The sequence below is a fragment of the Charadrius vociferus genome, unplaced genomic scaffold (assembly GCF_000708025.1).
Source record: "Charadrius vociferus isolate BGI_N301 unplaced genomic scaffold, ASM70802v2 scaffold529, whole genome shotgun sequence".
Classification (NCBI taxonomy): Eukaryota; Metazoa; Chordata; class Aves; order Charadriiformes; family Charadriidae; genus Charadrius; species Charadrius vociferus.
The window spans coordinates 869,617-881,079 of NW_009650172.1; the positions used below are offsets into that span (position 1 = coordinate 869,617).

Sequence of the window (11,463 nt, forward strand, 5' to 3'; positions counted from 1 at the left end):
TGTGAGTGTTTGTGGTCTCTGGACCTGGGGCCAAAATGCTTGAGTGCCAGTTAAAATATTCTGTGCAAAGTCACAGGACCTGCTATTTGACCTTTAAACGAGGTGTTATAAAGTGGTGAAAAAGCTTATGATATTCAAGCAGACTTTTCTAGAATCTTGGCATCTAGAAGTCAAGGTCAGCAGTTATCTTTTTTGTGTCATTCAGGATTTGGGATTGGCAACATCACGTGGCAGAGGGAAATGCAAGAACCCCTCTTGTAGTTACGTGTATACAAACAGGCACAAGCCACGAATCTGTCCAAGCTGCGGATACAATCTTGCCAAAGACAGAGCTGAGAAAACAGCAAAATCCCTGGTAAGGTTCAGAATAGTTTGTCTTATCAAATGGCTATTGTAGGGTGGGTGGGGAAGTATGCAAGTGCTCGTGGGAATGTGTTAATTGTTTTTTCATTATGGTAAGCTTTTCTGACAGAATAATGTCCTATTGAAAATATTTGTAATATGTTTGTATTGTCCAACTCCTGCAACAATGGTGCTTCAGACTGAGAATGAGACTGAGTGCGCTCAGTGCTACCACTGGATGTCTCTGTAGCTTAAAAATGCTTACGATGTGTTGGTACATGCTGGGGAAATCATCCCTAAAGTCACATTTGTTGTGTCAGCTTTGTTGAACTTCACACTTCATCAAGAAACTCCCAAGTATGCTGTGCTTTGTGACCAGTTTGTGGCTAATGTCAATTGAGTTAGTACATCTTGTATTAGAGCTTCCTATTTTTAGGGGTTTGTAGCGCAGCTTTACTTCCAACCTGAATGTACTTCTGGGTGTAATATTTTTTTCTGTTGTAAAAAGATATTTTTCAGTTGCCTGCTGTTCTACATGGATGTAAATAATGAATTCTGGGTTTGGTTTGGTTGGTTGGTTTTTTTTTGCATTTGACGTTTCAAAGGTTAGCTTTTCTCTTACAGAAGTGTTGGGTTTTGTTGTTTTGGTGTTTTTTTTTTTTAATAGTAGGAGCTGTCCTGTTCTTAGCTGAAATGCCCACTCAGCATGTAGACAGATTACATTTTAGTTTATGTGGTAATATGACTCTTCCACTTGCCTTTTTTATTTTGAAGAACATAACTTTGCGTAGTGTTTTTTCAAAAAACAAACAAACTGAAATGGCCTGTGTGAAACTCACACATAAGCAGCTGTGTAAGGAACAGCAGTGCGCTTAGCTCAGCTCGCATTTTGAGAGGCATGTGGCTTGTCTCTTCCTCATTTATTTTTTTCTTATTTTCTGGTTCTAGATCTGTTTAACATTCCTATCACACAGTTCACTGTTGTGTCTGTGCTTTTGGACTGATCATTTATCTCATTGCTAGACTAGACTGAAAAACAGGTTGAAATGTTGGCAGAGGAGTTTAAGTAATTAAACAGATTAGCCTGTTTGTGTTCTTGCTGTTCTTCTGAGCCACCTAGAGTTTCATTCTCCTGTGCTTGTGCATTTTGTCTTGATATAGCATATGTGTGGGTGTGTGTCTAAGGACTATAGATGATCAGTTGTAATTGATTAGTGTATTCTGTACATCGCAGCCCCTTGTTCTCATTTAGCACTTGCCTTCCCTAACTTTTGGAAAGGCGTGCAGACTGCCGTGGTTGTCTGAGCATGTTATACAGGAGAATGTGTTTGATAACCTGTGGAGAAAGGCAGTGACAATTGCCAGGATTGTTGAAGTGTTTATATTTCTATTGATGGTTGTCCTCACCCTCTTGATCCTCCATCTCTAACTAGCACTCCAGTTTAGTGGCAAATCTGTGATGGTCTAGTAGTATTGTAGCAGTTCCTGAAAGGCTGAAGTATTTTTATGAAGTAACTTAGGCTTGAAGCTACTGTCTGGGGTCAATGATTGAGCAGTGGAGTAGAGGTCAAGTCTACTGGGTACAAAGGTTACTGTGTTTCTGCTACCTTTTATGACTTATTTGGGTTTCTTAGTATTTCATCCTCGTGCTCACGTTGTTGAATATGTGAGTGTTTGACTTGCTTTCTAGGAGGTCAGTCCAGGTCAGTCTGATGTGCTGAACACCAGCGAACCCCTAACACCATCCCAGAAAGAGATCCAGCGTCAATCCACCCTGCAGTTGCTGCGCAAGGTAATGCAGATCCCAGAGAATGAATCGGAACTGGCCGAAGTCTTCACGCTCATCCATGAACTCAACAGTTCGCGGCTCATCCTGTCCAACGTGAGTGAGGAGACAGTCACCATAGAGCAGACCTCCTGGTCAAACTACTATGAGTCTCCATCTGCGCAGTGCCTCCTCTGTAACAGCCCATTGTTCAAAGGGGGACAGAAGTAAGATTCTGTTTTAGACTTGTGACTCTTTCAACTTCGTGCTGATGTTCTATGTTTACAAGCGTGCCTGAAATAAGTATTTGCTTTAGCCCCTGGTACTGATGCTGGTGTAAGTGACACTGAATAAGCTACATGTGTGTGGGAAGGGTTTAGCTGGTTAGCGATAAGCTGTTTCTGTTTCTCCTGTGCAGTGTAGTTTGTCAGTTACCATTTCCATACAGCCGGAGAGCTTGATCAAAGAGTGACTGCTAAGTCTAGATTTAATTTTTATTTTTTTTGTCTTGAAACGGAATCTTTTCATTAGTCATCCCTTCTTTGTTTTCCAATCTGATGTTTTGAGGCTGACAGAGGCAAAATTGTGGAATTATAGATGTGCATTATGTGAGTTCCCTTTTCTCTCTCTTCCTGATCTGAATATTTCCTGTGTGTATCTTTTTGCTTATGATGTTTTCGTTCTTTTCATGGCTTAGCGTGGGCTTGAGTGAATTCTTTTTTGGAACAAATATCCAAATTGAAACCTGAAGGACTTTCAGAAATTACCATGTATAGGCTAGATTACCTTAACTAGATTTGTATGAAAGCCCATAGGATATCTTCTCACTAAGTCTGCCAGACATTCTCTTGTTGCCAAAAACCTGAGCTGAAACATTTCCCGCAGCAAAATGCTGGGTAGTTTACTGCTGTGTTTCTTTCTTCAACCAAAAAGATTTTCTTGATACCAATTAAGGATGTTTGCTTTGGTCAGGCTAGCACTAATTGAGGTTTTTCCAGCAGAGATAATTTTTATACTCGGTAACTTTTGTAGAACAGAGCTGTCTTGCCCCCTGTCCTTTACCTTGTGTCTTATCAACCTGTGCATTGTAAATCCTTGTTTCTGTGCTGGGCTGCTTTGCAATGCTCTGCATGTGGGACTCTCACATATGCCTGGGTAGGCTCTAATTAAACCCCTGCCAGCAGGAGGGAGCCAGCTTTGACTTTGATTCCTATTTTCTCAGGTGGACAGCTGTATTTCTGCCACTAGGGCACAACTGGCATTTTCCTGTCAACTTCCTCCTCGGCAGCTGTACTGCAGAGGAACAGGCCTTTCTCAGTCTTTGTGTGTGCGGGGACAGGCTGTCAGGCAGAACGTGTTACTAGTCACTGTTTGTTGTCCCAGGACAATAGGGCTGACACTTCTCCCAGGGCAGCTGAGGCCATCAGTTTTCTCCACCTCTCAAATTCTACGTGCCCAATGTATGGAGCTGGAGAGGTGCTGTAATGCTGTTAAAAGAATGTGAGCAGTGACCTGACTCTGCTGGGGAATCCATTTTAAAATGTAACATATCTTTTTCTGGTGTGAAATGATGTGAACTGGCTTAGACTGACATACTAATTAACTGATCTCAACTAGAACATTTTAAGTTACTGCAGGACTGGACTGAAAAACGTGTTGGCTTGACTCTGAGTCATCTTTTGTCATCTGTTACAGTTCTCTTGCTGGTCCTCAGGAGTGCTGGCTGCTGACAGCTAATAGATTACAGGTGGTTACAGCTCAGGTCAAAGTGTGCTTGAACCCGCAGTGTCTGGCCCTCCATAGCTTCACTGATATTTACACAGGTAGGAAAAACGTAAGCATACCAACTGTGAGCATGGCTACAGTCTAAACCCTTCAGAAGCCGTGGACTGTATCAGGGCATTGTCTTTGCACAGAAAAGCCTATTCCCTGCCCCAGTGTCTTAAACTTGAATCATTTTTGACTTGCACTATTCTGCTGCTTCTTCTGCAAGTAAATCTATATTTGTGAGGAAAAACACATGTGAAAGCTTTGATGAGGAAGATCGTGCCTTGCTTCACCAGTGCAGGTCTCCTCTGTGCAAATGGTAAATGTTGAGTTCTGCAAGGCAGCCCCTGAGATCACAGTCAAAGACATCTCTGCAGAGCGCTGTTTCTCAGTTTTGACTAGTGAGACTCAAGTGGCAGTCACTGTGGGCCTCCTGCAAGGCAGCATGGAGCTGAGGAGATGGATTGGCTGCTGTTCCTTGTAGCTTTTTAAATTTAAAGGCAAGTCTGTGAAAGGAGCTAATCTTGCTGATGTGCAGAGGGAACAGTCCCAGAAGCACTGTCCGCATGTTTCCATTATTGTACTCATGTGAGTAGGTTGTGTGTCAGTAAGGAATGTATTTCTTTGTGAGGAAGATCTGGAACCCTACAGACAATGACTGTCTTGTTTTAACTGCAGGCCTCTTCAATGTGGGTAACAAGTTACTAGTGAGCTTGGATCTTCTGTTTGCAATCCGAAACCACATTAAACTTGGAGAGGATCCCAGAGTGGCTGTTGGCAATATTCTCGACTCTGTTCAGGAGCAAACTGGTGGGTTTTCTGTCTTGTTTTTTACTGTAACGCTTACATCAAACTGTGACCTGCGGGTGATTGTTCGGCTATATAAAGGCAAAACACCTATTCTAGTGTGGTACATTTCTGTTAAATTACTTCCTAAACCCAACAGTACGTCTGTGACCAGTTCTTTGTAACAATTCTCTGATGGACAGGTTTGTTTTTATTCTGCATTAGGAGGGTTCTACTATCTCTCTGCTGACTTTAGGAAGTGAAAGCTGTAACAGTGGCACGTTCTCTTTTCAGAAAAAAGCCTGAGCCCAGATGAGCAGGTTCAGCTCCAGGAACTGCTGTGCAATGGCTACTGGGCCTTTGAATGTCTAACGGTCCGGGATTACAATGATATGATCTGTGGAATCTGTGGCATAACACCCAAGGTGGAAATAGCCCAGAGGAATGTGGAAAATGTCCTGGCACTTAAAAATATAGAGGTAGGCTTTTCACAAACTTCACATCCTGTTTGTGTTCAAAGGAGATTGTAATGACTTTTGCTGACTCTGGTCTTCGTAATGCACGATAATTACATGAGACGTTTGTGAGCAGTTTTCTGCTGATGCTTGGCAAGAGGATGTGGCTGGAGTGGTGATGCCTGCACTTCCTCTTAGAGGTGTTGATGTATGGTTTGGGGAAAACAAGATCCTCTGTCGCTGGACCACAGCTTTGTCCAGCAGCCTCTGACAGTAGGGACTTTGGATGAAAGTTGCTGAACAGTTCCTTTGTCACAAAGGCCTTCTTTTTTTTCCCCAACAGCAGTTTCCTTGAGGTGCTGTCTTTTCTAGTGGGGAAAAAAGCCTTACTAGTAATATGTAGCATGTCTGACTTTAATGTCAAATAAATGGTTTTGATTCTCACCCAATGAAAAGTGATTGTGGGGAACTCTAGGAGCCTGAAGTCATCTTGTTATACTGAGGCTGAGCATGCTGTTGGGTAGTCCTCATGCCTTTAGTGAGGCTGACACAAAACTGTCAAATGAATTATGGTTATTTGTATTTGACCAGTGTGTTTCTTGATCTTTCTAGTTTACTTGGCCAGAATTCTTGCCATCGAGTGAAGTAAATGTAGAAGACTTCTGGTCCACAATGGAGACAGAGGTTATTGAGCAGATGGCTTTTCCTTCCAGCATCCCCATCACAAAGTTTGATGCCTCTATTGTTGCTCCTTTCTTCCCTCCGTTGATGAGAGGAGCAATGGTGATCAATACTGAGAAGGACAAGAACCTGGATGCACAGGCAGTACCAGGTAACTGTTGGGGTTGTACTTATTAAGGGAGTGCTTTACGTGGCGGTGACTTAGTCTTTTGGTGATGTTTAGAGTTGAGAATTTATGATTGCATGACTCTTTAAAAGTTAGTTTGCTGAGGGAAGGCAAGAACGCTGGGGTCAGTTCAGCTGTTCTCAGGTTACTTAGCAGCTTGAGCTTTGGCCTGCCCGGCGAAGCTTGAATGCACTGGTGTGCTCTGATACGTTTGAGACGTGGAGGACATGAAAACACTGCACCCCAAATAAGATACGGTCTGATTGCAGAGGGATGCATGCACAACTTGAATGCCAGTCAGTATTTATTTTGTGTTAGACTGATACTTGGACTGTGAAAGCTGCAGCAGTGCTTGGTATCTCAATATCATGATCTTGGTAAAGGGTGAATAAGTTTTTACAGAATTTGAAGAAAGACTAGGAGATGGGGGTGTTAGGCCTGATCAGCACTGTCGACATTCAGTATATACAGGGCGTGCAAGCTGAAGGACTATATGAGCTGGCTTTTCAGACAGGGCTGCACCTGTTTTAGAGAGTTGAGCTGCAGAAGGGCTACATGGGCTTTTGTGGAAGTGGAGCTGCAGAGAAAGAACCAGGGAGGAGATGTGAAGGGTAAGCCTGGAGCTGCTCAGTCCGAAGGCTGCAGTCACGTTTCTCTGCGTTCTTCTGTCACTTGTTTATCCTCGTATCAGTCCAACTGGTCATTTAAAGCTTGCAAATGACAGGATGGGCTCGTGGAGTCTGCAGCTCTGCTGGGCTCAGTCTGGTGACCTCACTAGCAAGGGTTTGAGAGAAGTGTGGGCTGTGACGTGCTTTGGAAATACGACTGTTCACGGCTATCTCTTGCTGGCAGTTGATTGTGCAATCTCTGCTTCTGTAGTCTTCAGAAGAAATTATTTTGGTGACTTCCCTTCCTGAGAATGAGTGCTGAGACTTAACTCCTGCCTTTGCAGGTAACGGGAGTGTCTTGGTGAGGCTCCTTCAGGAAGAAAACTTCAGGCTTGAGCTGATAAGCTCTTACAGTGAGAAAGAGCTGCAGAGCTTTCTGACACAGTGTGGTATCCCCTGGGAGGCTTCAGCTACAAAGGTAATGGCTTGTTTGCCCACATATAAGCCTGCAGGAGTGGAGCTGTTCTTCGCTGTCTTTCCCTCATTCACACTTGCCATCCTAGATAATTAACTTCTCGTCTAACTGCACTAAGGGCAGGGGTGGGTTAGAAGCGAGCGCCTGCAGATTATAGGATAACTCACACATGGTAAAATAAAGTGGGCTAGAAGAAAGGAAGCCTGTAATTACCTTGTCACAGGCTCAGCATCGTGTAATTTGTTGTCATCCTCACGGTGCTGAGTGTGGGATTAGGAAATTACTGGATGAAGTGCAAATTAGGATTTGGGAGACCTTGCCTGCAGCCTTCTCCGTGTCTGGAGGAGTCCATTAATTTTAGCCTCATACAGACTTTCTCTGGGGCCTGGCTTTTCTAGGACCAGCTCTGCTACTCCCTCCTGGCTCTCTATGAGTTCGTACAGAATGGGACAAGCATCACACAAGCCTCTGCTCATCACACGGGAGGAAAAATCTACAAAGTGTGTCCGCATCAGGTAAGGACAGCTGGAGTCAGCCATGTTTTTTCTTACCTTGCTATTTACTGTTGTCTGACTTACCAGCGTGGAACTTCCTCATTAAATAGAGGCAATGGAGTGGGCCTCTCTGAGGCTTGGGAATGAAACACTGCTTCAGGGGCTTGGAGTATGAGGAGTCCTGCAGGAGATTTCAAGATTGACTTGTGACCTGAAGCCTGGTTTTGATGTTGCTGCTGAGGTGGAGCTGAAAAATCACCTCTTCCTGGACAAGATAAAAAGTGAATTTCTATGAGGAGGAAACAGAATATCTTTAGAGAAAGTAACTGTCTGGTTACTGTATTGTGTGGGATACTTTTCTGAAAGTTTTTTTTTGCTTTTAAGACAATATTTTTTTGATAAGTTTTCAGTTTTATTTTGCTGTTTGGTGATAATCCTTTTCTTTCCAGGTTGTGTGTGGCTCAAAGTACATAGTAAGAGGAGAAAATGCCCGGGATCATGTGGACTTGCTGGTTTCCTCACGTCACTGGCCTCCAGTGTATGTTGTTGATACAGCCTCATCAGTGGCACTGTGTGCAGATGTCTGCTGTCCTGGCCTGACGTCCCAGATGTGGGGGAAAAACCAGGGCTGCTTCTCTGACCCCATGGATCCTCCAACGGTTAGTTACGTCCACCTTTGTGCTCTACTATGCCAGTCCAATGTGGAAAAGTTCCAAGTGAGATTTAAAATTTTAGAAGAAATTTAAAAGTATATGTAACCTGCATTGTGCCTAAATATAATTTGACCTGATAAATGTCTCCTGACTCACGGCTTTGCCCGTGCATAGCTTCTGAGCATAGCGGAAAGCGTTACATGGTGCTTGGGGCATTGCCTTAGGTTCATGCTCCTTAATAGGAGGAGCTGTGCTGGAAGTGCATTGTAACAGTTCAAATCATGATCTTTGGAATATGCCAATTATTTTGACACAGCAACTCGCTTCTCTCAAACTGCTGCTATTACTTGAGAAATGGGAGAGGAAGGGGGTTGCTAGTGCCTTGGGATTATCTCTGAGGGCGTCTGAGTGAGGAGGGAGTGTACAGAACCACCTCTGGCATTTAGGGGAAGCCTGAATCAGTGAGCCCTCCCTCTGCCCTGGGTCATCATGCTGGTTGGAGTTCAGCAGAATGGTAGTTTTGTCTTGTTCTCCTTATTTGCGGGGAAGTTGCTTCTTGTTCTACCTGATTCATCCCTCTCTCTCTCTCTCTCTGTGTCTCTCTCTCTCCCAGTATGTGTCCTGCCCTGAACTGCTAGACCAGCACTACAGTGTAGACATGACTGTGGCTGAGCACTCTGTTCAGCACCCAATCACCAAGTCATCGGCACGCCGAATTGTTCACACGGGTTCAGAGCAGAACAGCCACCGAGACCCAACGGCTCGGCATCACTGCATCTCCCTGTGCCGCGAGCTGGAGCCTTACAGCGCCATCATCGCTGCTATCAACGACAGCAAAACTAGCAACATCCGCCAAAGGCCCATCACCTTCGAGAATGCCACGCACTATTACCTCTACAACCGCCTCATGGACTTCCTCACCAGCAGGGAAATTGTGAATCGGCAGATCCAGGAGATCGTACAGAGCTGCCAGCCTGGGGAGGTGGTAATTCGTGATGCTCTCTACCGGCTTGGAGTGGCCCAGATTAAAACAGAAACGGAAGAAGATGAAGAGGGGAAGCAGGAGGATGATAGAGGTTGCTGAGTAACAAAACAGCATGTTGGTGTCTCTCTCTGATCGTGTGGGTGGGTGGGCTGGTAAGCTTCTGCAAGGTTTGGGCAGCTGTCTGGCTTGAGAGTTTATTTTTACAGGTTGGAGATGTGATGCTGGTGGCTTTGACTGCTGTTAATGACCAAAGAGCTGTGTGCTTCCAGAGTATCATGATAGCTGCTGCGAGCATGGGTCTGTCACCCCCCTTGCCTCCTGAGGTGTGCGATGGACCCACTGTTCAGCGGTGTGAAATGTTTCCCTCCCTGCAGCTGGCGTGTGGAGAAGGGAGAGGCATTTCTGGCAGCGGGGAGTACGCATGGTCAAGCGCACAGGTTTTTTAATTCTGAATCTTGCTTGGTGACTTCTTTGTGCATATTGGTGGCAGGGCTGGGGGTGTGGGAGCAGGCATGAAAGGCAAACAGCTGAGAAGATTCCCCCAAAACATTCTGAATAGATTAGTTTAGGACACTGACTCCTGCTTGGAAGTCTTGCAGAGCGCTCATATGCATTTGCTGCAAGGAGTCTTTAGTCAAGGAGGATCCATGCAGCTTTAACACACTGTATCTGGGGAGCCTCCCTGGAGGTTGCACTCCTGGGTCCAGGATTGTGGGTGCTTCAGCTGCAGAAAGTTTCTAGAATTGTTTGTCCCTTTACATGAGCACTAATAATTTAGAAGCTGAAACAAACAGTGAGTGAAAAGTGTTCTGTATATTAAGGTAAGAAATGACTGGACAAGCCCAGCGGTGGCTTTGGAAAGGGGAAGAACACTCAAAATTTCTCTACTGTCCTCCCAGACACTTTTTTTTTTTTTGTTCTTTTTTTAGCAGGTTCATTCTGTTCAAGGACTTGAGTTTCTATTGTCCTCTCCTTAGAACAGAATAACAAAGACTGTCTGTGGGATCAAGGAGAAATGATGAAAGCGGTGTCACCAGAGTGAGCAGGGGTCTGTATTCCTCCCTCAGAGGGGGCACGGGGAGAGCTGCATCCACGTGTGTGATCTCAGCACTGTCAGGTGTCTTATTTGCCCTGCCTGTGTCCACACAGCGCTGTGTGGGTCAGAGAAGTCTCATGCTGCCCGGGTTGCTTCATCAGCTCCTTGAGAGGAGTTGGGCCGAGACCTCTATCTCTACAGCATGTCTGAAGAACACCCTGGGCTGCGGTGGGAGGGCTATGCGCGTTGTCTGCTGCCAGCTCCCTTTTGCTCTTGCTGGTGATGAAGGTGGATGGATGTTTGCTGTGACCCGCAGAGGAGAGGAAGGGGATGCCGGGCTGTGAAGTTGCCATCCAGGGAGTTTATTTTGTCTGAGTGAGCAGTGGGGAAGATTCGGAGGCTTGCGGTGTGGTTGAAAACTCCCTTCTGTGAAGGGGAACCTATTGAGTACCGTACTGTTAAAGTAAATGTATTAAGTCTGAGCAAATGCAGTAATTATGGCTTGGGGTTTTTCTGTTAAGAACATTAACTTATTATAAGAGACATTAGTGACTTTTTTCAGTCAGTGATAAAATTTAATAAATTATCTCCAATTTTTGGGGTGAAACTGTGGCCAAGTGACTTGTTTTTTGTGTACAAGACCTGGACAACTGCAGTGGGAAAGGGCACAAACACCATCTGGATGTACACCATGATTCCAGTCTGCACTGCTGTGCTGGGGGGAAAAGCCTGGTATTCTCAGAAGCAAGCAGCTCAAGAAATTGCTTGGGACAACTCACTAGAGTGTCAAATAAAATTATCTTGCTAAATATAGCTAAGGTATAGTTTTTAAAAGTGACGAGAAAGTAGCTTCTGCAGATGGTTGACTCCGCTGGTCTACCGGCTCTTGTTCTGCACAGGACAGCTCCTGAGGTGACTTTCAGAGGAGAGAGTCTGCAGCAGGTGACAGCGACTTCTCTTCAGGCTGTGTTTGATAGCCTGGGCAGGAGCTCCTGCTGGGTCTCAGCCCATGCTACAGGAGGTTCTGCTGCAGTAAACTCGAGTCTAGTCACTGGGGCCTTTCTGCCTCTTCCCTGCGCTTGGCATTGCACTGCCTTTCCCACGCAGTCTGCCACCACGCGCCTGTCTCAAACACAGTGACTGTTGTCAGATGTCCCATCATCGCAATTGAAATTACTCCCCCACTCTATCTATGCATAGTGAATACTTCATTTTTCACAAGCACAGACAGGCCAGTCAGAGCAAAGTGC

General features: G+C 45.1%; 1 protein-coding gene across 1 annotated transcript in view; it reads left to right on the forward strand.

The window, feature by feature from the left end:
* Positions 1 to 9,276, forward strand: part of HMGXB3 (HMG box domain containing 3) — a 17,707-nt gene extending 8,431 nt beyond the window's left edge. Inside the window, exons 10-19 of the mRNA XM_009892582.1 lie at positions 206 to 355; positions 2,033 to 2,334; positions 3,803 to 3,930; positions 4,553 to 4,684; positions 4,955 to 5,139; positions 5,728 to 5,947; positions 6,915 to 7,048; positions 7,444 to 7,560; positions 7,989 to 8,198; positions 8,806 to 9,276. Of these exons, the coding sequence (XP_009890884.1) occupies positions 206 to 355; positions 2,033 to 2,334; positions 3,803 to 3,930; positions 4,553 to 4,684; positions 4,955 to 5,139; positions 5,728 to 5,947; positions 6,915 to 7,048; positions 7,444 to 7,560; positions 7,989 to 8,198; positions 8,806 to 9,276 (2,049 nt within the window). The remainder of the gene's footprint in view (positions 1 to 205; positions 356 to 2,032; positions 2,335 to 3,802; positions 3,931 to 4,552; positions 4,685 to 4,954; positions 5,140 to 5,727; positions 5,948 to 6,914; positions 7,049 to 7,443; positions 7,561 to 7,988; positions 8,199 to 8,805) is intronic.
* The last annotated feature ends 2,187 nt before the right edge of the window (positions 9,277 to 11,463 follow it).